Source organism: Phalacrocorax aristotelis, chromosome 1 (genome assembly GCF_949628215.1).
Source record: "Phalacrocorax aristotelis chromosome 1, bGulAri2.1, whole genome shotgun sequence".
Taxonomy (NCBI): domain Eukaryota; kingdom Metazoa; phylum Chordata; class Aves; order Suliformes; family Phalacrocoracidae; genus Phalacrocorax; species Phalacrocorax aristotelis.
In genome coordinates, this window is record NC_134276.1 from 148,874,718 (window position 1) to 148,902,107 (window position 27,390).

A 27,390-nucleotide genomic window follows, 5' to 3' on the forward strand; every position below is an offset into this window, starting at 1 on the left:
CTGGGAGCCAGACATCTCTGACAGTGAAGGGAGATACTGACAATTCTCTTACATCACACTCAGTTTGCATGAAAGCTGCAAGCCTGCGAAAGCAGGACCAGGCAAAGATAGATGTTGCAGAAGAGCTGGAGCACCCACAAGACCCCGTGCCTGGGCATACACAGGCAGGTAGCACCCCTAAACCTGGGCAGCCCACATATGGTCTGGTTGGTGAGCAAGAGAGCAGAAACACACAGGGAGCAGAGCACTGGGTAAACAGTCACCCTGGAAATAAGTGTGAGCATAAGTAGAGCAACTACCCTTGTGCAAGTCGGGAAATGGGTGGCTCACCTTTCCGTTTCACAAGCGCCTGCAAGCATCAGTTTCATTACACTGAAGTCAATGACTTTTACGTTCATTTTTAGTGGCAGCAGAAGTAAACTAATGTCATGCTCTGATAAAAGCACAAGTTATTGTTTGCATCATTCCTCGCAATTAAAAAGTGCTTGCAAAATAATCCAATGTAGTGCTTCCTTCCAGTCTGCTATTAAGACATTTGAGATGAAATTAGTAAATGCACTATGGTATGGACTGCCAGAGTTTCAGATTAGCTCCTTGAAACAAGTTGCTTTTCTCCAGACCCTTTCCACTCAAAAGTTCCTAAAATCAGGTACTTCCCACAGCAGTAAAATGCAGTTACATCTGAGATAAACTGAAGTTCCACTAACAAAAGAAATACTCCCCAGAATTTTGTAGTAGAAACTGAAAAGTGACAGCTGTTTTAAAAATTACACTAATTACACTGACATTTTGCCAGGCCAAAGGATTAATATCCTGATGAAGACGGGCTAGAAAACACAAATGAGTGCAACTGTGGTCTCTGTCTCTTCCACAATAGCAGAGTCCTTCCAAACAGCTTGTCAAAAGAAGGTCAGTTATTGACATCTAATTAAATTAGCATCTGAAGCAGTCTTTGGAGTCCTGCTACGTGCATATTCAGCATGTAAAGTATTATTTACTGTAAAAATAAATGCAATATACAGTGCTTAAGCTTGACATTTGAAAGTATGTTCGTGATTTCAAAGTACTTGAACATGGGATGCTGGTTTCATCCATGATCCTGCAGCAGGGATGAAGGTATAGATTTGAGACAGGTATTCCAGTCCCTTTATAACCCACCATAATAAAAAGACTTTTGAACCATTTTTGATATTCAGATTTGGGTCCACAGAACTGGAGCCCACATCACTACCACTGAAGAAAAACTGCTTATATTACACTTAGCAACATAACCTCCAAAAGGGAACAGCAACACATTTTGTCACAAAGCTGTTGAATCCTAATCTGTATTTACTATTACACAGTGTATATATACACACAGAGGTGTATATATATGCTGTTATATATATGCACTGTATAGCAATATATACAGAGCATATTAAAAAGTGTATACTTTTATATATAAATAGCAAAAGTATATATACTTTTGCTATTTATATCATCAGTCAAGTGGAGGACCTCACTGTGCTGTTACAGGAAAAACATACAAGCATACACAGTAATTTCTCTGAACAGTTCACTGCTTAAGACGGTGACTAAAATATGCAGAAAACATGCAGAGTTTGAAACAGCAAGGCAATGTAAACCAGACCATTTTTATACTTCATATAGTTCTTCCTTTCCCCCCACTGATCTTGGTTTGCACCATTAAATTTACCTTCTAGTTTACTACAAGCACGTTAGGTCTCAACATAAGTGACCACAGTGAAGAAACCAAGAGAGGAGGGAAGGCAGAGAAATCCTCTGCTGATGTCTCACTCAGCACTCATATCCCCACATCACTGAATTGCTGTAGATACTGTCAAAATTGAGTCAAACCCAGGCCCACAGACGCAGAGCAAGAAATCATGGTTACATCTATGACGTACCAGGATCAGGAAAGGACTCTGCGTAATAAGTTCATATTTGCCCCACCGCCCCCTCCCCAACCCATCCATACTCCCCCCCTCCCCCAAACAACCTACACTTTCAGGAGCAAATTAAATTCACATGGTAGTGCCTTTAAAACAAACCATTACTTCCCAAAGCTGGACATAGAGCTGTTGAAGGAGTCAGCACATGCCAGAATCCTGTGGCACTGCCATCCTGCAGGCTGGAGCTCACCACATGCTCCAAGGGGACTGAAATTCCAATACATGAGGGGCCTCCAAGACAGTGATTGGGGGGTGAACTCTCTAACAAAAATATGTTTTAAAAAAATTAAATACTTCATTTGTGAAAGTGACTTTTGATCATTATAACCTCTGGTTTTAGCCACTCCGGTGTTTCCTGCCAAGTATGGTTTACTGATGACACATCATCATGGCACCAGGAATGGACTTGTTGATAAGTTAAATAATGGGACTACTTTCAGACCATTTTTATAGCTGAAAATTCTCATGGCATAAAAGAGTCATCATACAGTTATTTCACTGTGGAAAACTGTTATTTTTCTTAGAATAACTTTGAACTGTGTAGCTTTTGGGGAAGGGGGATGTTTTTCAAATAAAACCCTGCTTCCATTCTTTCCCCAAAAGCTCAGCTTGTATTAGCTGGAACGATAACAAATTCATGAAGATATGTGTTGAGGCAGATTGTAAATTTAGCCAGAGCATTTATATGTTACTAAATCCAAACAAAGATCTAAAGCAAGAAGCAAAACACCACAAAAACAAATGTTCCAAAAGATATGGACTAAGATTTTTAAAACTGAGTCCCAAAGAAACTGATTAATTACATGGTTGATAATCTCAGTTTATATGCCAAGTTAATTCCTGATATAACTTCATTGTCTTCAGTGGAGTTACACTGCAAATGTATTTGACAGATAGTCATGTTTCTTCTCCAAGAATAACTTCTAAGGCAGAATGTTTAAACATGAGTGAATGAAAGTCCTGGGCCAAGTTCTGCCCTAATATAAACCCTGTACAAAACAGCTGACTTGGAAGGGAGTTCATAAGGAAAGGCAGAGAGAGACATGAGCCTATTCTTCCTTTGCTGGGACATTACATCAATTCCCTTAGGTAATGGTCATGTCTCCGAAAAACACAGCAGGAATCCGAATTGCAGTTTGTTGGAGATTCTTATCTTCTAATCCTGCATGTTCTCTTATTCCACAAGTGTTTGGGGAACAGCCTGGACTGGTGTCAGTGGAGGACCATGAAATTCACTCCTATTAGGTACTGCATTGATCCAAATCCTGCCTATTTCAAAATACATTTGATCTTCTTTGAGGATAAGCACTGGAAATGGTCATTTTAGTATGGACATTGGCATTAGTCACCTAATTTCATAAAAAAAAAAATGCATTTCACACATTCTCAACCTCAACATTACTTTCAGCCAAAACCCAGCATTTGGATTTTATTTTTTTTAGTGTGTTGGGTTATTTTTGGCTCATTAATTATTAGTATTAGAGTTAAGCATGTCTAAATAAGGCTGGTGGGTCAAACAGGGTCACACACCTTTGCTAAGGTGAGAAGGAAGTAATGCCCATCTCAACAGTTTCTATGCAGCATTGCTAAGGACATGGAAAAATTTTATTGCTTTGCCTGAAGCATCATTTATGCCAGCAGCAGAAATCTGAGCGCTACAGCTCTAAGTGTAGTGACTTCCTAATATCCTTACTTCCGATTCTTCCACTGGCAGAAGTTATTTTACTAAAAAGTGATGTAATCTGGCAGTAAGGGAGCTCAACATAAACAAAATGGCTCTGCAGCAATACCCCTGCACTAGGGGGACCATTGCTAGGGCAGGCAGCACAAGCCAGCAAAGTGGTCTGTGGATTGGCAGCCCAAGCACTTGGATGCCCTTCCCAGCTCTCCTCTCATTGACTAGTGTCATGAGATAGCAGTGTCACATACATTGTTTTAATACTCAACTGGATGTCAGGGCCCCATCTGCTAAGCACCCATCTGCTAAGCAAAAGTGAAGACATTTCCCATCCAAAGTAGTCTGCAGTAGTTATAAACAGGACAGACACTGGATCAAGAGCATCTCACATTCCCCATCTGTGAAATGCAGCTGCTAATCTTCAGCCTTGTAAGAATGAGTGGAATTGAAAAGCTCCATAGGATGGGCTGTGACCATTTCCCCCAAAACTGGCACAGACTACATGGCTCTGAAGATGACACTTCCCCTCTTACCTGGGGTTGTGCTGGGGTGGCATTTTCTTCCTTTCACCAGGCCCAAGCAAGCCTTATGCAAGTACTTTATTACTGGCAGTGCCTAGCGAGCGACTCGCTGGGCTTGCTGTGCTCCCTGCTGAGACCTGCCAGCAAGGGAGACTAATTGCCATCTGGCCCTATGTGTGCCAGCCGCCTCCTACCCTTCCTTTCTTTTCCCCAGCTCCCTCCTGCATACGTGATTATTTGTTATTGCTGCATACAAGCCTCCCTGCTGGAGAAGAATACAACCTACTTTTTACCTCCTCACCAGGGCTTACATCTGTGATCTTGAATTCTTTGCCGCTGTAGCACTCAACACCCATACCATTTCATCTTGTGTACATAGCTGTACCTTTCTTCTCCCAGGCTCATCTCAGCAGCTGTGGCCCAGTTCTACCTTTCCTTCTTATCACTTGTCACCTTCTCACCTCCTTCTTTTGGGCTACTTCCAAAACAGCCCTTCTTCCTCTTTTTCTTCAGAGCTGCTGCTCTATCACCTGTTTCAGACATTAGTGCTTGACAGACTTCCTTCCAGTCCCTTTCATCACTTTGACCCTCCTCTCCAGCAATTTCCATCTACAAGTACAAGGTTATCATAACTATAAGTGGAGCATGTTTAAATACGAAAATAGTTGGACAGGGTCCCGCACTGTCTTCCACCTTTTCTCTCTCTCCATTAGCAACTCCAGGTAGAGGTACAGGGTAAGGCACTGCAACACAGGTAGCACATCACTGCCTCTTCTTCAGAGTATGACCGTGAAAGAAGAAAGCATTTTTAAAATCTGTTCTTGAAAAGGAAGGTGGTAAGGAGTCTTCTGAAAGCATGTCAGGAAAATGTTTACCCTCCATCACTTCCCCAGTTAAAATAGAAAAAGAAAAAAAAAAAGGAAAAAACCCCATGCTGTGTATTTGACCAGCAATTAGAGAAGCAATTACTAGCAATTAGAGAACAGTCATGACCAAACTTTTGAAACATCAAGATGTTTAAACTATTCCAGCTGAGGTAAAATGTGGGGAAAAAAGTCCTGGTGCAGACATGATCATGGATGGAAAATAAGCTACGTGGAGATCTTGAAGAATAATGACACCCACATTAGACAACGACTTGAAAAGTTACTTTGGCTAAGAATTGCCACATTCACTCCGAGGGCCAAGAAGAGCATTTCTGCAAAAGCTAATAAAATTAAAAAATAAGATTTCCTAAGGAAAATACAAATTTAAAATAACACCAATTTAAAATTTCTTCTTATTTAGTGATCTCATTTCCTTAGGATCAACTTCTTATTACCCATCCAAGTGTGAAGCATAGTTACACCTTCCTTAAAACTGATGTTCTGATTGTATTTAAAAAATAGGTTCTGATTAAACAAAGCTTAATTAATTATATTTATTCTGCAGGGCGTTGCCTTGTCCTGCTCTTGGGCACAGAAATCCAGTATGTGGGGCACTCTCATGGCTTTAATTTTGAAAAGGATCAGAAATGGGTTAAGCTGTCACCTTTTACTGTCTGTCTGCAACTGAAAGAAGAATGGAACTATCCTGTAGGGCTGACAAGGAAAACTTTTCCTATAGGTGAAATCACTGCAATCATAGCTACTGCATTGATATCTCTAGCTCCGTTTTAGAAACACAGAAAGGATTTTAAATAGTTGGCAGTGGTGAACGCTTCATTTACACCACTAGAAATTCAAGGCACTCCTTAGTTTTAAATTAGAACATAATCAATATCCTGACAAAGCCTTTATAGGTTGTTTTTAAAGGAGGGTGGAAGGATAGAAAAAATCAAATGTAAGAACATAAGTAGCAAGATCTTAGCCCACAAACTGAAACCGAGAACTAGTTACCCAGTGGTCCAAAATGAAAAGCTTTATTTCTACTTTTGCAAATTCATTAATAGCATTTGTTGACCATTGCTTTAAAATATTATAGCTGACGGCCTGAAGTGACAAGTGGGCAAAACATGGAAGATAAATTGTTGCAAGGCAGGCATGCCAAAATACAGAAGGAAGCTATTTAGCCGATTATATGTTTACCTTACAAGGCTTAAAATCTGAAGGGAAAGTTTTGAAGAATTAAATTATTTTGAACACCCCTAGTTTGGAAACTTCAAAGCATCCTGGTTCAAAAAGTGCCAACTTTTTTTTTCCACTGGTTATTGGAAATCTAGAGCATCCAAAATAACGTGTTTTTCAAAGGTCATCTGCTCATAGCACTGTAAATGGGGTTGTTTTGGCTTTTTAATGGTAGAAGCTATTGTAACAAAAAAAAAAAAAAGTGGAAAAAAGTTAGAGACTACCATAGAAAAACCTCTTGGTATTCTTTGTCCTGCATTGTTACATGGGTAGATGATTAACACTGTAAAGAGTTTGGTTTTTTCACTTCTTTCCCCCCCTCCAAAAGCGTAAAGTGGACCACAAACAGAGAAAAGGTCTCAACTGCTGCAATAAACAACACGGAATTCTGCTTACCATTCAGGGGAGCTGCTACATGCTCATTGACACAGAAAAGTTTGCTGGGAAAGCTTTAAAAAACAGATGAGTTGATGGCTTGTGCATCTCAATGTTGTATTTTTGTTCCTCCAGCTCTTGTTGTACGCTTCCTGACCAAACGGTTCATCTGGGAATATGACCCAACGCTAGGTAGGTTGCATTTTATTCTGTACAAATGGTACGCTGTATATAATAGCATGCCTGAAGTAATGGAAAGTCATAGAGTTAAAATTCCAAGCCTCAGTCAACCTTTAAATTTGCTGTAAAAAGCTTCTCTATGGTCATTTAAAGCTGGAACAAATTTTTACCTAAGATGGCAGAACAGAGAAGCAGTAACGCACTCAAAACGAAAGCAGAATTAATACACGAGGCACATTTCTGCCTACACAGAAGTCAGTGGGAATTTTGCCATTGAAAGCAATTGCATTACTATTTCATTCTGAAAATTATTTAGCATGCGATCAGTTTTCTGCTTTTAGATAACCCAAACATCAGCTGCTAGAGAATAAGATGGCTGGGATGCAGATCTCAAAAATTCAAGGGGAAAAAAAAACGTAGGTACTTACAGTCACTCTACCTATCCTTAGAAGCATTTTTTTGTCCTCACTTTCAAACATACATTGCTTCTCACCTTTTGGGTGACCAGATAGGAACACCAGGCATCAAAAGGAGCATGTCTCCTCCACTGTTCCCACATCACTCTGTTGGGTCTGGCACTTTGGAGAAGCGGGCACAGATATCTCAAAAAACCCTTCAAACAATTGCTCTGAATTAGAAGCCTTACTTGAAAATTTGGGCCAAGGTCCGATTGCTCAGTATTTCCTAAGTTAGCAAATATTTGAATGCTCTGCACCAGGGAAAATCCAGGCCAAGAAGTGTGAGATGAGGCATTAACATCTTAGAAGGCACCTTTGAAACCTCAGAACTGATTTGCACATGAAGTAAGGGGCTGGGAAATTTCCTTTTCTCCTGCAATCAGTTGCCACCTCTTCCTAACATTTCTTTGGAGGCTTAGATACAGATCACACAGTTAAATACCTATTTCTTTCTTAAGCTTCTTTAAGAGGTCTCACTAAAGAAATAGAGAACACCATAAACTTGCACAGCAACAACAAAGACAAAAGTTTAATACTCTTTATTGCAAAACCTAGGCAGCCCTTTCAACAAAGCAAAGTATTCAGTATCATACTAAGTACTTTCATCTGGTAAGATGTAGAAATGACAGATATCAGAAATCTCATATTGGGAAAATAATTCACTGAACAACCTGAACTCAAATACATTCTTTTATCTGTTAATATCAATGTATTCTTCAGTGAATTATATGTCACTTGCCTTGTACCGCACAGTGGGATGTTCAGTATAATATTCTATTATTAGTAGTATTAGTACTTCACATCTCTATAACTAAAACATATTTTTAAGAACTTGACGGTAGAAGTATATTAAGCATTTTGTCTCATTATAGTCCATGTTCATCAATTTATTACAGGGGCACTGCATACAAAAGTATCCTTGTAGCCTTGCTTAAGCACACAAAGCGATTAGCAAGCTGCAAGGTTTATTATTTTTTGCCCCATTATGAAGGCCCTATGCCCTTTTCGGTGTGCAAGACTTGACATTTGTTTCTGTTTTACAAATGAATACAACTGCAAATTAACCGTGCCCCTCAGGAATCTAATCATCTTCTGTTTGCAACACAGAAACCTTTCATGCAGACAACAGTCCTATCTCAATAAAACAAACATTAAATCTCTTCTGACTTACTGAATTCTACGTTCTCATTCAGTTTAGAGGATAAAAGCTTAAATTATATATTACAGTTACTGCGAAGCTAACTGCTTTAAGTTGCTCAGAGGAAAAGGTTTGAGAAATTCAAAAGCTAATGAACTTTTGTCAGTAAGCCGTTTCTTAATCACAGTAATCTCTGGTGAAAGCTGCCCACCAGAGATTGTTTTTTAAAGTATTCTTTTTTCAAACTATGGATCACAATGGGATTCAAAGGAAGGTCTGAAGTGTTCAGGGGAAAAAAAAAAAAAGAAAACTCCTAAAATTCTAACCACTATTCAGGACTTCAGAGAACAGCCAGAAGGGCACTGCACCTCCAAAAGCTTTGAGAAAGAGTGCTTGAAAGAATACATTTCTGTCTTTATCATCCTGTGGTGATTTAGTGTCCAGTTACCTGTAAACATCACTGAGCTGAAGTCACTGAGAAGTTTTAGCAGAATGGATTCATTTCTTCTTAGCGGTAATGAACTGGCAGTTGGGTGGAAAGAGGGATATCTACATATTCCAGCAATGTAAAAAAGCTCAAGCTTAAGTTGTGTCAGTGAGACCCATTTACGCTACAGGGAGAATAAGCAGCTTTGCCAAGTAATTTTGAAAGGGCAGGATAAAACAGATGCAAACTATCTAGCTACTAAGCAACAGGAGGTTTTGCAAAAAATCACCAGGGCCGTGACAAAAATGTCATATTTATAGTTTATTTCTTATGTCAAGTTTTCAACCACCCATTAGCCCTTTGATGCAAGGAATCCCCAGATAATTCCTATTTTTAGGAAAGCTTTCACCAAGCTGTACAAGGCCTGATGGAAATTCAACATTACCGTAAAGTAAGCATCAGGGTAAAAAAAACCTTGTCCTCTTTATTCAAGGGTGGCACGTTTTAACTGGAAAGGAAAACCACACCTTATAAATATTCTTTACTACTCTAACCTGCCAGAAGAAAATGAAGGACCGTATTTTTAGCAGCATCTGGATATACCGCTGTAGCTGCAGGAGCCAAATTACAAACCACAAAAATAACATTTTCTGGCGGGAGGAGCATCACTGAATCTTGCAAGCTTTGGCACATACGTAGCTGCTGAAGACAGGGCTTTGCAGCTATGCCACCTTTGTGCATGATGTTGGATCTGTGCAAACATTGGTAGGACATCTGCATCTTCACAAAAACGTGTATATCACTCTGCTTTTTATTTTACTATTCTCAGCCAAGGGGTGACAACTGCAACAAAGGTCATTTTTCAGGCGAGTATTAACCGTCAACCCTTAACTTCTCCATTTCTGCTTAACTGGCAAGTCACCATCATCATCTTGGCATGTTTTTATTTTTCAATTGCTTTTTTTTAAAAAGGTGCTTAATCACTCAGACTAAGTGGTTACCTGGCATTATCTAAGTGGTTACCTGGCATTATCAGAGCAAATGAGTTTCCACTTTCAATCTGTATTTATAATAAATCCCACAACTATCCCACACGTGCAACAGAATTAGAAGGCCCAGTGAAAGAGCTCTATGTGGAAATAGGCTGGAACTGCACATTTGAAAAAATACACACAGTTGTTTTCTTAAATATTAAATATATGAATTCAGCATTAAACTTAGTCTTCTTTAGCTTGTTAAATATGTACTGAGAAAGGGAATTGGGTTACCACATGGATTTCACCAGATTTCATTAATGTCTATATGTTTTTTTTATCTAGAACATGACTCACAAATGACTAAGCAAATTCAGTGTGGTGTTAGAAGGCCTAAAATCACTTGGCCTGGTTAGGGCACCACTTAAGACACAGCCTAAAAGCGCTTCACCAACATAAGCAACACATTCGCTGTGGATTTAATACAGAACTGGAAATCTGTGCTATATGTCAGTTTGGCTCTATTAAGAGATTCATGGAAGCACAAAAACAAGCATTCCTATGTACCATTTCAACTGTGCTTGCCAAGAAAAGGGTGACAGCAGGCTGACAATTTGCCTGCCACCAAGGCTGCCTGGCTCAGCAAGAGTTTGCAGCCTGCAAGCAGCCACCCTCGCAGCAGCACCGCTGCAGGTGGTCCTCTCGGGGCTTGACTGCCTCACTGCTGCCACAAAACCAGGCTTAACACCTGCCAGCCAGCATCATCTCAGGGATGGACATGCTCCATGGGGATGAGTTTCAAGGTGGAGGTGCAAAGAGCTTTATTTGACCACCTACCCTCTGTGGGTAAACTCTTGGCCTGAATGTAGGACTCCCATAGACCTCAGTGACCCAGGACTTAATACCACGATTTTCAAGGCTGCTGTGAATAGCTGTTCTCCTCAGTGCCGGTAAATAAGAATAACAGTCTGGATCTCAGGAATTTCCCCCACAAACTAGTGGGAGTGCCCAGAATTTAGGGTGCCTTCACCTGACCTCAAAGATGGTTTGTGGTTTGTCATCAAACAAGCGGTATTTAATTGCTTTTTAAATTGGAGATGCTAAATCAGAATAAGTCATTAAGGGAAATGGTAAATTTATATTTTCCTGGGGGGCAAAAAAGGAGAAGGAATTCCAAAGAGTCATCACAGCAGTAGACAGACAGCACTGATGGCCTGCAGAATACTTCATGGGCAACAGCAAATTACCAGCTTCCATGAGCCATGATATGCAGGGAGAATCTCCTGGATCAAATGATGAAAGAAGAAAATTCATCGAAGCTGTAGCTGCAATGTGGGTGCTTTTTAAAACACTTTTTTTGTTCTACCATAATCGGAACAATTTGCTTAACTGGAAACAAAGCTGGGATATCTAAGATTTTAAAAAAAGAGATTATGAACTGGGTTTTGTCGTTTGTTCTGAATTATCATTTTTATGTACAGTTGGAAAAATCAGGTGCTTTCTGAGGTGCAGGGAGTTAAGACATCCACCTTTGCACTACAGAGGAAAAAAAAAAACCAAACAAATAAAACTCCAAGGAAGTGCAGGAGACAGGTTCCTCAGTTCTTTTCTTGATTCTGTCACTGATTTGTTGCCCACAGTCTCTCTGCCTCTGCTTCTCACATACAAAATCCTTCATCTCATAGAAGGGTTGTAAATCCTTTAAGTAACTGGTACTCCTAAAGACTCACATATCAAAGGTGCTTTAAACAAAAGTCTACTTATAAAATAACAGCAACCAAGGAGTTAATGTTTTTGTTGACCTTTCTAAAAGTCACTTGACTTTCTCACACTATCCCTAGATGTCTTTCTCTAGCTGTTCACGTATTTCATACAACTTTGCTAATCCTCTGAAAGGAAAACTGTCTCTGAGCAGATTATCAGCAGAACAGTGCATGACAGACTGGCCCACCTATGAAGGCAAAGAGGGACAGAAAGCATGGGAGTTTAATTTGAATGGGACAGAGAAAAGACTATTCATTACTTTGAAGGAGCAGAGGTAACCATAAAGAAACATGAGTCTTAAGAAAAAATATTTTTTCTAGGACTATTAGATTAATAGTGAGATCTTCAAAGAGTATTTTTTCCAACTATTTCACAATTTCTTTAAGTCACTCAGGTTTTTGTTTACTCTTTTTCAACTGGGAGGGGAAAAAAAAAAACCTATAAATTCCTATATAATGCAACATACAGAGAGCCATAAGACACCATCAAACACAGGTAGGTATCAGTAAAGCAGCAAAGATAGGAGATAAGGTGGTACAAACTGCTGCCCCACCAGCTTGATTATGAAAAGGCCATGACAGCATCATTCTCCGGTATAGCATGCTACAGCCAAAGACTGCAGAAAGTTACACTAGGTAAACAGGTACTTGAGGGAGGGAGACAGACACCTCTGTTAGTGCCCTGAATCATCGCACAGCACAGAACTTCATCTCCTATAGACCAACTCAAGACTTATAAATTTCACTGCTGCGGCAAGAGCAGCAGAAATCACTTTGTGAAGATATTAAGTTGGCAAGAAGGCTTTTCCCATTGGAAGGCTCGTTGCGAGGAGATTATTTTCACATTAGAAGGGTAGTTTTGCCTATATAACCACATCTGTAGCTGGGGGTTCTGTTAGCAAAACGGTATCATTCAGGGACCACAAGGGAAGTTTGGAGTTACCATACATAACGTAATTAACAATACAACCCTAGCAAATATTGCTAGCCTGAGTTTCTTTTCTGCACCTGATATGTACAGATCTGTACAAACAACATAAACAGAGTGGAGTGGGAATATATCCAAACTAGCTTCCATCAAAATGGTTGATAACCATAAACAGCTTAGCAGAGGGAGCCAAGACCTCACTAAGAATAATTTACTGTAGCAAAAGAAGATGCAAGAACTATCTTTCTGGGCTAATTTTTCACCCATGCAGCCATGAAAGAGAGCTCAGGTCCAAAAACAATTCTCAAGGACTGTCTTTGCTCTCTGGTTTATTCAGCTAACACATTGTCTGGACAGCTGGAATATTGTCTCAATACAAACCCTTTATCCCCAGGATTGCTTTCACTGCTGCAGATCACAAGTTGAAGAACCACATGTCTCTGTATATTGTAGATTTCTAGTTTTCTTGACTTGTGTCTCACTCAGCAAGTTTGTCTTAACACTCCTGAAGGTTTACTGCCTGCCTCTACCATAAAATTACTAACTCCCAGCAGCACAGCTGAGAGAAAAACTGCCCAGACAGCAAACAGAACTTTTAGCAAAGGGGGCCATACTAAAATAAGCGTTAATAAATAATTAACTGATGGTGCCTTCAGTCCTAGGGTGTAAAGGTTGACAAACCAGCAGCCCCAGGAGGAAGGCAGCCTGGAGAAGCCTCCCATCGCAGTCCTCTCTTCCTCCTGCTGCACAGCAGGATACTGCAGTCTCCACAGTACTATAGACCAGATCATCAACATGCTCAAGATTAAAAATAACTATTTTCCACAACGAGCAAAAGAGGAGAGAATTCTGCCATCATCTTGCAGAACTTTAACTTCTGCATATTTCATCTGAACACCCATGTTGACAACTACAGCTTATCCAAGCACAAGCTAGAAATAACATATGTGGTCCAGTATGGGCTTTCAGCCAAAGAAAGATGTAATGGTAACCAACCATTTGGGGCTAGGAGGAATGGCTGCCAACCTGTGTTTCAGGGAGTACCATGACAAATGTGTAGACGCTTGATAAATTGCTGGAAAACAGCCTTATCTTCAAGCCAGACTCTAGCTATTAGCATCTTCAATTTTTAATAACAAAATTACTCATTTCTTCTGCCTCAGTGCTTAACAGATTCAGCCCTCAATAGTCAAAATTGTGCCTTACTAGTTATCTTCCTGGGCTTTTATTTTTCTTCACTTCAAAACAGTTGAAACATTGCTTAACTTGATACACATTTTATGTATAATTTTTACTATACTCCTTAGCAGTAGGAACTTATACTGAATGTATTATGGCAATGAGCCATGAACGTTTTCCTAATTTCTCCGAGGTGTTTGTAAGGAAATGGACTGGTATGGCCTAGAGCACCTTAAACTCCCAACACTGGCTTCTAAAATGGTCAATGATGGGAATGTAATTGAGAACAGCAGAGGAAGATGCTTAAAATAACATGGGAAGCAGTTATCTGAAAATGTGGTTTGTTTTCTTTCATATGAGTCTCAAGGCGAAGATATTCATGGTGCCATTAATAAAAATATTGCCTTTTTACGGTAGCTCAACAGACAGCAAAAATCAGGAATGTCAGCGGTTGCTCTTGCTGTAGCTACATCTGCAAAATATTTTGCCCCTACTTTTCTTACTCATCATATCCTGAAATGTTCTCCAGATGAGCAGAAGTTTCCAGTGCTTGCTTTTGCACCTTCAGGAGAGCAGGCTTTTGTTTTGCTTGTTTTAGGTGTGAGAAAAGTCTCGCTGGTTAGTTTTCATTTATATTGGCAGAAGTAAGGTGAAACTCACAGCTTAACTAACAAAGACTTCTTGCCACAATCAAACAGAAAAATGTAGCAAAATATGGTTTATTTAGACTTAAACTTGTCATGGGCATAATTCCCACCAGGAACTAATGCCTCTGCTTAGTGTTGGTGGGAAAGTTAAATCAGAAGAAAACACAAACCCAAAAACAACATCAACAAAAAGGAAAACCAAAACAAACAAAAAATCACACAAAACAATAACAACAAAAGTTAAAGCCTTGAAGCTTGCTCCCTACTGGTTAGCACTGCTCTGCCTTTGTTGGTTTTATTTTAGCATGCCTTAATGAACACAGTTCCCAAGTATCTGCACACATTTTCTCTGCCTATCTCAGGAAAAGTTGGGTAAAGACAGAACCTATAGGAAAGGAAATGGAACACCACTCCCCTTCTCTTTGCATGCAGGAGAAAAATCATATGCAGCAGAAGCCAACAAATAGAAATACTTCCCATTAAGTTTAGAGTTGTTTTCAAGAAAACTGTATTGTAGGATTTCTTTTTGGAGGCCAAAATATGTTATTTATTGCAAATATCAACAAGAAAAAATGTTTTTCTGTAGGCTAGTTTTATATTTCCTTCCTGTTTTACCTAAAGAGCAAATTTTGGGCATGCAACAAGTCCTTTCAATACAAAGATGAGACCTTTATAGGCACGGGGCTATGCATGCAATAGGCATTTATTTTCCTTCCCACTTTTTTATGATAAAAACTAAGCTGCTTACTGGGCAACAGACCTAATGAAGCCTCATTTCCTCTGAATTTGTTCTCCATATTTCATACTTTAATAACTTTTTTTTCTTTGCATGTGTCCTTGTGCTCCACAGAGTGTCCTTTGTCCCCCATGGGTCCCCACAGTACATGGAGTGTCTTCTAAGGTGACCTGCTAATAGTCTGTGCCTGTCTGCATGGGCCAGGGACAGCCCCACAGCTTGGCTTATGCAAAGGCACATGCCTGCTGACTGCCCAAAGCAGACACTGGGCCGTTCTCTCTGTGCCTCTGCAGAGGCAGTAATAGGGTCTTTACCCTCCACCCAAACCTGACTTTAGCAAAGCTTTCAGGATGGAAATATTTCAGAGCTTTGCCTTGGAATGAAAACAGCAATTAAGAGCAGCTCGGCAAGCTAGGGCACACTCGCTGCCTGCAGTGCCTCCCACATCACTTCTTTTACTCAGTTTTAATCTGACTAGTTTGGGAATACTTGCTGTACAGCAGTCACCACTCTGATTACAGCAAATGCAACCTTGTAGCCAAAAAACCTAAAAATGACGTTAGAAAAGAAACTCCTTTGCACATCACTATATCAATTCCAAAAGCAACATTCACAACAGCAGACTGAATGTGAAGCAGGCTACAGCCCCTAGAGTTGAATTAAGTATCACTGCAAACAAATACCTTCTTTCATACACATTTTGGTTTGAATTTGTGGCTGGACATGAATGTTCGTGTAATACGATAGTCATACATATAAAGCACATCACAGGTAGAAATTTTCCTTCTCTATTTCCTGGCTCTTGGGGGTACACATGTGGAACACAACATTGAAGAGTCCAAGTCCAGTCACCAGATCTGTTGGAGTCTGAGTTTCCTTTCAGTAACTTTTTAACTCTTTTTGCTCTTTTACACATGATAATGAGAGCAATAACAATGTACGGCATATCATTTGATGATATTATTGATAAACAACCCAACTATGCTTATTCTGGGGTCTGTAGTATCAGTTAATAAAGACACACATGGGGATGCACTGCATTAGCATTAGAAAGATATTCTAAATACACAAGGTCAGAGCTGTGGTTCCTGTGAAACTACCAATAGTTGCAGGATAAAACCCTCCTGTAAAGTTAATAATGGATGGAGTAATAGCCAGATGTAAAATGATACATTCAGCTGAGTTTTGAGAGGAGCTGGGGCGGAAGAAGGAAGAAAAGAAAGACTTTCTGAGGAGGGTACGTTCAACTTGCAGGGGCTTTCTAAAAGGTGAACAGCAGCAAGGAAATGCAGAGGGAGGGGCCAGAATTCACAAAGGCAAGCTGGAGGAAGGCTCTGGAGAACATATCAAACAGCGCCAGGGTTAGTAATGCAGGTAAACTGTTTTCGGAATAGGCTGTCAAAGTCACTGTTCTCAAATGTGAGAGAGACAGGTTCCATCCTGACGGACGTCAAAGATTGCAGGAGGCTAAACGAACAGGGAGTTTATTAAAAAAAAAGCCACCCACACAACAAAACAAACCAATCAAAACCACAGAACCTTTATTAAGTAATCAGAAATAACTACGGGAAAATTTAGTCTTTTAAACATACTGCTGCATTAACATCAGACAAGACTTTAACCATAACTTCGAAGCTCATTCCTATTAGCTGTAGCTTTTTGGTCTGGAAACTCAGCTATAATTATTACACAAAATCTCTTTCTCTACATCTCTTGAAGTTCTCGAATCCAACTGGCCAAAAACCACCATGAGACCAAAGTTTCTTAGAGAATTTTTTAAATGTCCTTGTTTTATTAACATTTCTTGACAAAAATGAACTAAAATTCTCTGTAGAAACAGAGTTTGTGTTCCTCTGTACTTAAAAGCAATCGAAAGATACTAGGCTGTTCCTTAAATTTACACGTAAAATGGTATGTCATTGCTCTATCTCAGCCAATTTACCTACTCTTACTAAAAGCCATAAACCCTTCCAATGCATTATTTCCTTCCAGAGCTGTGAAATACCTCTGATATGTATTACCTGTTCAAAATAAACAGGTACTGAAAACAGCTTTTTGCATCACTACAGCTTTTTACATCACTGCAAATATAAACCATGATTAGCAATTACTTCTTAGATAATAGTTTTTTCTTTTGGAAATATAATCTTCTGGAACACATACATTCAATAGATCAGAATAGTCCTGGACAAATAGGCTTGATAAATTACCAGCTAAGTCTTACAGGCCAAAACTCTATTAAACATGTCACAGTAAGTATAGCACAAGGATGTGATGTGGTCAAGCTGTGACTGAATATCATATCCATAGAGAGCCTGTGGATCCTGGGCTTCAAAATTTTCTCTATTTAAGTTTAACAGGGGTTTTTTTTCGGCATTTTAAAAAAAAATATTGTTCAGAAGATTAGGGAGATTTGTAACATGCTTATCAACAGAGACCCCCCCTGAGTCATTATTTCCATAACTATTCAGCAGCTGTGGTAATTTGAAAATTTTATCCAGTTCCTATTAATGAATTTTTGTGGCAATACATGATAGACTCAAAACCAAACCAACTGCTACCACTTTCTAACATGTTTCTCAGGCCTTTTGACAGCTCAAAAAGTTTCTGGAATATATTTCAATTTTTTAAATGCTAGGACTGTGAGAACCAGAGTGCTTTGTACAGCAAGAGTGCTGGGGGATTGCAGCTTTATAACCAAGTGGGACCCTGAAATCTGACACCAGCTTCCCAAGCCATTCTCATCAGCACCTTTGGTCTTGTTATTGGGAATATGAATAGAAGCATAGCACAACCCCAAACCAAGAAGAACAGGTCAGATTTACTTACATTGAAACAGCAAACCACCAAATATGACTACTGTATTGCCACAGCATTAACAAGGTCGAGCACACCACAGCTTAAGTCAGCAGCAGCAGCAGCTCCCTAGGTCTGCTTTGAGGCTGGCAGTTTTGACACTGAGTCTATGAAGAGCAAAACACAACTTTGAGGTTTTAGTCATATAGCTATAGATCTAATATATAGGCATCACCTGGTGCAAATGGTATTCTGAAGCTCAGAAAGTTGTCTATGGCTGTCTTGGGAGCCTATATCAGGAGGGCTGCTGGCAGTGTTACACTTTGCACTTTCTACTAGACCATGATGATGCAAGGATAAAACATTTACAGCCTGGATTCGTCTGACCAATTTTAGACTTCTAAGTGCTTTTGAGGTGTGATCCATCCCAGCAGAGAGATCAGTCAAGCTATATCCAGCACCTATTTCACTTCATCAACCCTAATAGGAGTCAACGGTGCTTAGCTGAAACACTGGACACCTGCACTGTTGATGGTTTCAGTTAGGGATCCAGCAGATATCTCAAAACATCTAATTTCTCTCTAGCTGCATGTCTCAAAAAACAGAGTGCCACAGGGAAAATTATATTAATAAATCCCAAAGCCAGGCAATGCTTTTGTGAAGTACCTTGTGATCGATGTGAACAGACTGGCAATCACAACTTCAAGGCTTGTAACTTGCAAGACGACCAGATTCTTCAAATGTTTCTGTTCCCTTGAAAGAGAAACCATGTCTGTGATTACACAAAACATTGCTTTAAGCATCCAGCTGTTTTACACTCCTCATTAAAATTCACCCAGCTACCGCACATTCCAAAGCAAGGGAACAGAGACACATTTACTAAGATATATTTACACTAATCTGACCCAAATTAGTGCTACTTGTCCAGAATCAAATTCCATCCCAACGTAAGCAGCCAAAGTGTGTTAAACATGCAACATAAAGTGCTGCCAGAGTCCTATTTTGAGAACTCAAGTATCATTTAAGAATAATGCTGCTTTTCCACAGCAAGCACAACTCTAATTCTCGAGATTTATTCTCCCATTTCACAAGGAAGAGCTGTATGGCCTACCACACTCTGCCTCCTAAGAAGGACATTTCACAGGTAGGCTGCAAGTAAGTTGTTGTAGTTGCAAGTTGCATAGACCGATTCTCAACAGCTAGTTGTCAAGCAGGGCCAGATGGTTGAAGCCATTTAAGCATTGCACAGTCTAGACAGTAAGGAGCTAATATCACATTACTCACTCAGAAAGCCATGTCTTATTCACAGCCCTCTCCCCCAAAGAAACAAAGTATAAGCTCCTAAACGACCTTGGATGTGGAGCACCACACAGGGAGTACCAACAGAGTACTGAACATTTTAGCTGCTGAAATAACTTGCTGAAGGCGTATCATTGCAGTTTCCACACCAAACGTCAGGTCCTGCTTTTCTGCATTTCCCTGGGGGAATTGCAGCAGCTAGGAGGGCATACAGAAGGGACAGGTAAGACATACCACTGAGACACTTGGCTGTATCTTACTCTGCTGCATAGGTATAGCCTCAGGATCATAAAGGTGAAACTCCAACTCCTTCAGCAGCCTTGCAACACTAAACAGAAGGAGTATATACAGACTTAAAAAACCCGAAAAACTAGTCTTCATTGCCTGAAACCTGACAGCAAGGTTGCTTGCCATCTGCCTAATTAAACTGACCATTTGTGCCTATTAGAGGCAGCTGTGCTACTTAAAACAATTAAGGTAGCACAGGAGGGAAGTGACATTTTTTGTTTGGGAAGAGAGTGTTTGCAGCACTGGCAGCATTGAAACATTCATCACTATGAAGAGGTGACATTCTTAAATATGTAACAGAAAAAGGCATTCACCATGCACGAGCCCTTTCAGAAGTTCAAATTCAAGAAATGTGTTTCCTTAAAGGTATCCTTTGTTTCTATTGAGGAGATTTGCACCAAATAAAAGAATTGTGTCTCTGACAATACAAAGCATTCGTAGTCACTGGCCACAGTTTTACAGCGCACGCATTTGCCTTTTGATATAGGACATCTGTGAGCTAGCAACAGTAATAAATTTGAATGTTAGCACAGATCATTTTCCAAGTTTTAGGTCAAATGCTATCAAATTTAACTTATCAGCTCATTAAGATAAAACAAGCCCTTTTGTCACTAGCTTTCTGATTAGTTGCCTGGTTCCGGAACCAGGGACACAGTAAAGAGGTTCCTTTTTTTCCTGTAGCATAGTGTGAATCCTTAATGCCCACTGGTTATCCTCATAAATCATACACAGGAAAATCACTGCTTGAGCCCTTGCTAGAAGATGGGAATGTGATGATTTCAGCATGTTTCAAAGAGACATTCCTAAAATAGCTAACTGTTCTGTAATTTTATCACAGTGTAAGGCCTGAGCTTAGTGGTTAGGTTCCTTGATTTGCAACCATACTGGTTTTGGTCACAATGATAGGCTTTTGAGCTGGATACTTAGAGAGTAGCGGTATTTGTGTTTCAAAGGTGGCAACATTCCCTATAAGCAAACATGAAAAAAGGACTGCAGCTCTTTGCTGTAGGAAACTGTCCTTTTGTTTGGCACAGAGTGCACCATCCACAGGCACAGCCCTTTGCAGGTGTAAGACATGGGAAACAAAGAGTTGTTCCATATGGGGAGTGGTAAAATAGTCACCGCTATAAAGGAGGAATTGAGTGTTGAGTGTGCTCAAGGATGCCTGGAAGAGCTCCAACAAATAAAATTTAGTGAATTTGTGTGTTACATCTCAGGTCCTGTGCTGGCGTCGCTGTAAGGAAGATACAAAAAAAAAAAAATACTGTGTTTTAATATATTTCACAGTATGTGTTCTTATTTCAGAGTCTACATATCGTCACCAGGCTACCATTGACGATGAAGTGGTTTCCATGGAGATACTAGATACAGCTGGTCAGGTGCGTGGGTACATGTACTATTATCCAATACCTTGGCTCAGATAGACAGCAGGGAAGGGGAGTGCGGTCATGGCAGCAGTGCAGTGGTGGCAGGTGTACTCCACTTCTGAGGATGGAGATTTTCTTCTGAGCAGAGCTCCCCCTACTCCACCACCACCAGCTTGCTGCTGGACCCAGCATGCTGGATCCAGACCCTTCTGCAAGGGGCCCAGGTTAGAGTTTCTGAACACTGGAAGAACAAATAAAGTCAGCATTTACTCTGGGATTAAAATTATTTTGTTCTCATTCCTTGATTCAGGGCCAACCCAACGACATGTTATTACTATGCACAAAGTCAGTCTACTTCTACAGTCAAGTGATGAGGCTTGGCAGCCTCAGTCAATGATTCCCACCAAAGGGAAGAGCAGTTTTCTCATAGCTGCGTCCCCCTTCCTTTCAAAACATAGCAGGTGCTCATACTGCACAGTCCTATGCAGTTCTTGTGCTGGGTATCATTCCACAGAGACCCTGTTCCAATTGCCTGCTACCAGCCTGCCACAGACAGCTCATGACACCTTGGTAGAGTAGATCTCCTATGCTAGGTGATAAAAAAGGTGACATGCATAAAGTATAAAGTAAAGCAGATGTACATGGCTTTGCAGGCTTTGGAGGACCAACGTCTGTCTGAAGGCTTAGTGTCTCCTTCATAAAAGAAATTCCTAAGGCTGGTGTCTGTCTTTTCGAAACAGGAGGACGCTATTCAGAAAGAAGGACATGTGCGATGGGGTGAAGGCTTCGTGCTGGTTTACGACATCACGGACAGAGGCAGCTTTGAGGAAGTGCTGCCACTTAAGAACTTGTTGGATGAGGTTAAAAAACCCAAAAACGTCACCCTGATCCTGGTGGGGAACAAAGCAGACTTGGATCACTCCAGGCAGGTCAGCACAGAGGAAGGTGAAAAGCTGGCCACAGAACTAGCATGTGCTTTTTATGAGTGCTCTGCTTGCACAGGAGAGGGCAACATTATGGAGGCCTTCTATGAGCTCTGTCGTGAGGTGCGGCGTCGAAAGATGGTCCAGGGCAAGACTCGGAGACGAAGCTCCACCACCCACGTCAAGCAGGCAATTAATAAGATGCTTACCAAAATCAGCAGCTAAAAAGAGCTGTACGAAGCCAGAGAAGCATTTTAGAATATATTAGCTTGGAGTAGGGATGAGGCAGGCAGAGCACATTTAATTAAAAATGGTCAAAGCTTTGCAATTAAAAAAAATAGAAAAGACAAGCCACACTACTTTTTTGAGTAACATGGGGTCAGACTTTTTTCTGGTTTCAAGATGTATGTAGCCACACTGCTTCTGGCTAACATAAAGGAAGGAAAAAAAAAAAAAAAAGGCAAAATCCAAAGGACTAGATGATTGTGCTTTTACAAGGCTGGCACCAATCCCCTGCAAGTCAGTAGTGCCTAAACATCATTTCCAGCCAGCCAGCTGCTCAGTAGCCATTGGATAGAAAGATTCAGTCCCCAGTCCATCAACAACCACCACAACTGGTGTTCTCAAGGACTGAATACATGTAGAGGCTGCTGCGTTTTACTAGAAAGTTCATCTGACACCTTTCACCAGCTCTAAATTGGTGCATTGTGTGCTTTTACTCCAAACTGACCTTCCTTGTTGTTATTTTTGTCAAATCGATGAGTGCTGGTGTTCTTAGCGAGGTATGCAAAAAAATACAGGAAAGGTCTTTTTCATGGAGCATTTAGCCAGCAAGACACACATTTCAACAGAGCTGAAGTTCAGCTGCTTTTCCAGAGTCTCTGAAACTGCAGAATTCATCAAGAAACAATCAGCTAGTCCAGTGGCATTTCAGCATTTCTGCCTCAAAGCACAGTACTGTGTTAGGGGAAATGGGAGTTTATGTGTTGGGAAATTACACTAAAAAAATAACCATATTACTATTGATTTAGTTATGGGTAGTTTTTCGCTTTTGTTTGCTTTTTTGTTTTGGTCTAATTTCAATTCAAGTAGTTCTTCTTATTCTATCTTATACCAAAAAAGAACTGAATCCATGGGAAGGCAAGTGTTTAAAGTCTAAGCCCAAACGTAAATCAGATGTGAATGGCCTCTACCATATCAAAAGGCCATAATTTCCAGCTGTTTAAACTTCCAGATGTTGCTTGAAGCACTCTGTCATTTAGACTAGCACAGTTCTTTTGTGACTCTACTTGGCACATTCAACTGAAAGTGCATTTTTATCAGATTTTTGTGCCTGGCATAAAAGGTGTCCAGTTTTTTCTCCTCCCTTCTGCTCCCTCATGCATTTCTTTTAAGCCAGTTTTGCCTTGTTACTTGGCTTGTTAACCTTTTGCTAAGAGATGCAAGACCAAGACTGAAAGACACCCATTCAGATTGTGCTTGTCTCCCACCAGTTGTGTTGCATCCCTTTAGGCAGCATGGTGTGCAGCTCAGACTGACACCGTGTAGAACCACAGCAAAAGGTTGGAGGTTGGGATGACTAATGGGAATATCAGCATTATTCTCCTTTGAGGAACAGCCTTCTTGTAGCAACTACTTACAACTTTATTCTCCACTGCTTTGGACTTCATATGGCTATTTGACTCTGTAAGGAAGTAACACCAAAAGGCTACCAACCACAAACTGCCACAGATGTATGAGAGTGAGGGTATCTGGTTGGATAGCACTTTATACAGCTATAGGTAGCCATATAAGAGGCGGAAGTGGCTGGAGAATCAAGGCTGTATATCCCTGTGGACAGAGAAAAGTCCCAAGTCAGGACTTTCCAAAAGGATTCTCTTAAAAGTATTTTACCAAAGTGAAATTTTTTTAAACATTCTCTCACCCATATCTTTTACCAAACCAGCACTGAAGAACATCACATTCAGGTGTATATTTTATTTGTATTGTTGTTTATTTTCTCTGTTTCCCGCATTCTAGGCAGGGAAAATTCAGTCCACTCTTCTGGAATCAATACCTATAGTTTGGCCCTCAAATTCAGGTATGTTACTGTACACCAGCCACACACGCCGCAATGCAATCTTCGCCGTGTGCTCCTGGGAAGGGGGTTCTTCCAGCAGGTGGTGTCACTATCTCCATGACACACCTGTGCCCAAACTATTGGTCACATCTTTAACTTTTGTTTGGGAAAAAAAAAAAAGTAGTTTTGCCATTTTTAGTCCTTTTACTAACACAGAACCAATATGAGTGTAAACGAAAGAGCTAGTGTCTGCTCACACATCAGTAGCCATTAGCTGAAGGTCTGAACTTGCAAACATGTATGTTACATTAGGAGCCAGACTGAGCATTTCACCAAGTCATTCTGTTATCTTTCAAACCAGTGCTGTTGCACAAATCTGAAGTAAACAAAATCCTTACCTTCAATCCCATGACAACAGAGCTGAGAGGAAAGTCTCTATGTTGGTATGCTAAGCAATGGATTTATCCCTCTCTAAGACAACTTCAACAGTTCTCTTCTCTGAAAGCCTTTCTTGAGGTTCAGGGTTGAGCTGCATTTAATATACAAAAAGGTAATATATGACTGACAAGAGAAATAAATTAATCCTATTTATATTAGGAGAGGTAAAAGGAAGGAGGGGCTGTTATGGCCCTAATACTTTCCAAAAGAAGCCCAGCAAATTGTATCTTCTTTTATACCGTCTGTATGAAGAACTTATAAAATCCTGGTGAAAGAAAATGTTCCACTGTGCAAATATGACTTGTTACATAAGGAACCTCTAATAAAATAGTAACATTCCTTTGCAAAGGCTGAATTTGGAAAGGGCTGAACATGATAAACACATGGTCAAAAAGGAGGCTGCTGTTTTGTGACCTTTCCTCCCACACAAATACAAATCTCTTTACTTAATTGCTCATTAATTTTTTTTTCCTTGGTCTAATGGCCTGCTTGTCAAGCCAGATATATTATAGGATATTGTAATCTCTTGATACATATTACATAGTATTAAATGCAATCTGGTTTACTGTTGCTCACAATGTTGCAACATATTATTGGCTATGCTATAAATGTGTCATATTTCTACAATGTGCAAATTGAGCCAAGAAGTGCCCAAGCATTGAAAAGGCCAAATGCAACATGAACCCACATTCAGAAGCCTTTCCGCAGCAGACATCAACAGTTTAAATTCTGTTCTACTGCTGCTATTTGAATGTACATATATGATGCTAAAGTTAAATTCCTCTCCTCTGCCTGTTATCATTTTTGTGGAGAGAGGATGGGAAGGACGTTAAACAAAGGGTGAGGAAAGGTGAAACGGATGCTTGTTACCTACAACAAGTTGATTGTCATTTATGAAGTTTTTAAATATTTATCTTCAATTGATGAAGAGTTAGTCATGCCCATGCTGCAAGACCTGGATCAGGAATCAAGACTTCCCTAGAACTTTGAGAATCTTCATATCTGGGGGTTCAGTGCAACCACAGATGGAAGTGAGGATCAGCCACTGAGTTTGCACCTGGATCCAGACAAGTTGTCCCCAAACCTGGGGATAGTTGCATCTGGCAGTTTGCTACAAGGCTAGTTGATTTTTATATATATAATGATCTGTATGCATTTTTACATTAAAAATATGAAAGCTTGTGCTTGTAGATAATATATAAGAAAAAAATAAAAATAAAAAAATAGTGCTCTCTATACTGAACTCTTACACATTGATCTTCTGTTAGTTGTCTCCAAAGTGTTGTCTTCCAGCTTCTAAGGGGCCAGTTCCAGAAGTCCTGATTCAGTTTTTATTTAATGTTTATCTAAGGAAAAGAAACAGTGAATTTTGCCTGAATAAGCACTTCAGCATTTGGATCAATTCATTTGAATTTATTTGGCTGCTAGGCCTGGAATCGAGAGGTTGGGCAGCATTTACAGTGAAGCACAGAACCAAACAGCCTTGCTAATTATTTCAAGGCTGATAAAAAAAGGCTACAGTGCCAGAGTTATTAAATTACCTCAGTGAAACCCACCTCCCAAACTCTGTCCTGCCAGCTAAATAACATGTGTCTTGATCCCAAGATTCTCAGGTAAAATTTTGGGCTAAGCGGTCTGGGAGATTTATGCCAGTGATTTGGACAGAGACAACTTTTCACCTGCTGCCAGCTATGCCGATTTTCCAAGGATAATGACGCTATTCTGAAGAGAAGGCACATCATATGTACCTTACTAAGGTATATTATATCAATGGTATATGCGCATGATGTGGTTATTGTGCTACAGCAGAAGAAGCTTCATTGCAGAAGATGGGAACCAGCTGTAATCCATTCTCTTGTTTCCTCCAAACCTGGGCCAACCAAGTAACCCAAAGCATGATCATAAACAGCTGAACAGCAGTGGGAGTATAAAAATGCCACATCTGGCAGAGCACTGCATGAAATCTGGGTGCTATGAGGTGAAACCTCCCAAAACTAGGTAAGGCATCCTTCCAGTCTCTGTCTGCCTCGAGCAAACAGCTCGAGGCTGCCTTGTGCAAAGCAGCCTTGAGTTATGTCAAGCTGCACTATAACTTGCTCCAGTCAAAATAAGTAGCTGCAGTCATAAAGGCTATGTAAACAGTGTTTGGGGTTCCTTTTATCTTTCTCTTTAATGGCTTAATCCATTTGCATATCTTGAGTATAAAAGAAAAAAGATAGAGGCTTTAATTTAAAAAGGCTCCTTGGCAGTTTGATGTATCTGCCTTTATGTTCTTTGAAAAATTAAACATATAATGAAAACAGTGTCATCTTAGAAACTCTGTTATGCATTTTATTTCCATTACAGATGCCAGGCACTAATTGCTGCAGGGTTGTGAAAATACAGAGCAGCAGCTTGTCGTCCCGTGCTTTGCAAGGTTACTAGGAGGCGATAACCATGGCTTGTGTGAGGCCAGTTCAGTCTGGTTTCTGTTAATACAGTGCCACATGAGGAAAGCTATTACTGCAGCTCACAGCAGAGACAGGCTAAGTTCCCAGGGCAGGACTCCACTGACTCCAGTGGGGTTATGCACGGGACAGGTCAAGGCCCTGGTTCACAGCCTTGGTAGCCAACATGGGAAGAAAACACTGCAATAGCCAACCTTTCTCACACACTTGAAGAATTTCTCCTCCATTTTTAGACTGAAGTAGACCAGTAGGAAACTGGCAGGTAAGTTTACATTGCTGACTGTCATCTATTAAATTGGAGAATATGACGGGACTTTGGTCTTCTGCCTTTTTGGACTGGCCTCTTTCACCTCTGCTAGATTCCCCAAAGCAACATTTTTCTTTTCCCACTGTTATTGTTTTAAAATAAGGGGGTTTTAAAATGGCAGATGTCAAAATATTATGATATCCAGGGATATTGTATGGGCCAAGGACTATCGCTTCTCAGTGGTCCCTCTCACAGGAATGCAGTATTTACAAATGCCTCTGGTAGTCAATTCTTAAAGCCGAACACAGCTGCTCTGACAAGTTGGAAATAAGTTGTTGGTATTTTTTGTTTTATAAGGGCTCATCTCGTAACTATAGTACACACCCCTTTGTCAAGTACCACAGTCCTAAACTGGACTGAAATATTCTGTATCACTGGGAGCAGTTACATCTTACCATGAAATAG

The 27,390-nt window shown here is 40.2% G+C and overlaps 1 protein-coding gene across 8 annotated transcripts in view; it reads left to right on the forward strand.

The window, feature by feature from the left end:
* Positions 1-25,467, forward strand: part of RERG (RAS like estrogen regulated growth inhibitor) — a 110,168-nt gene extending 84,701 nt beyond the window's left edge. For all 8 annotated transcript variants that reach the window (XM_075115144.1, XM_075115113.1, XM_075115108.1 and 5 more), the window contains exons 3-5: positions 6,767-6,823; positions 20,750-20,823; positions 21,552-25,467. In XM_075115144.1, the coding sequence (XP_074971245.1) occupies positions 6,767-6,823; positions 20,750-20,823; positions 21,552-21,959 (539 nt within the window). In that variant the 3' untranslated portion in view covers positions 21,960-25,467. The remainder of the gene's footprint in view (positions 1-6,766; positions 6,824-20,749; positions 20,824-21,551) is intronic.
* Positions 25,468-27,390: the final 1,923 nt, after the last annotated feature.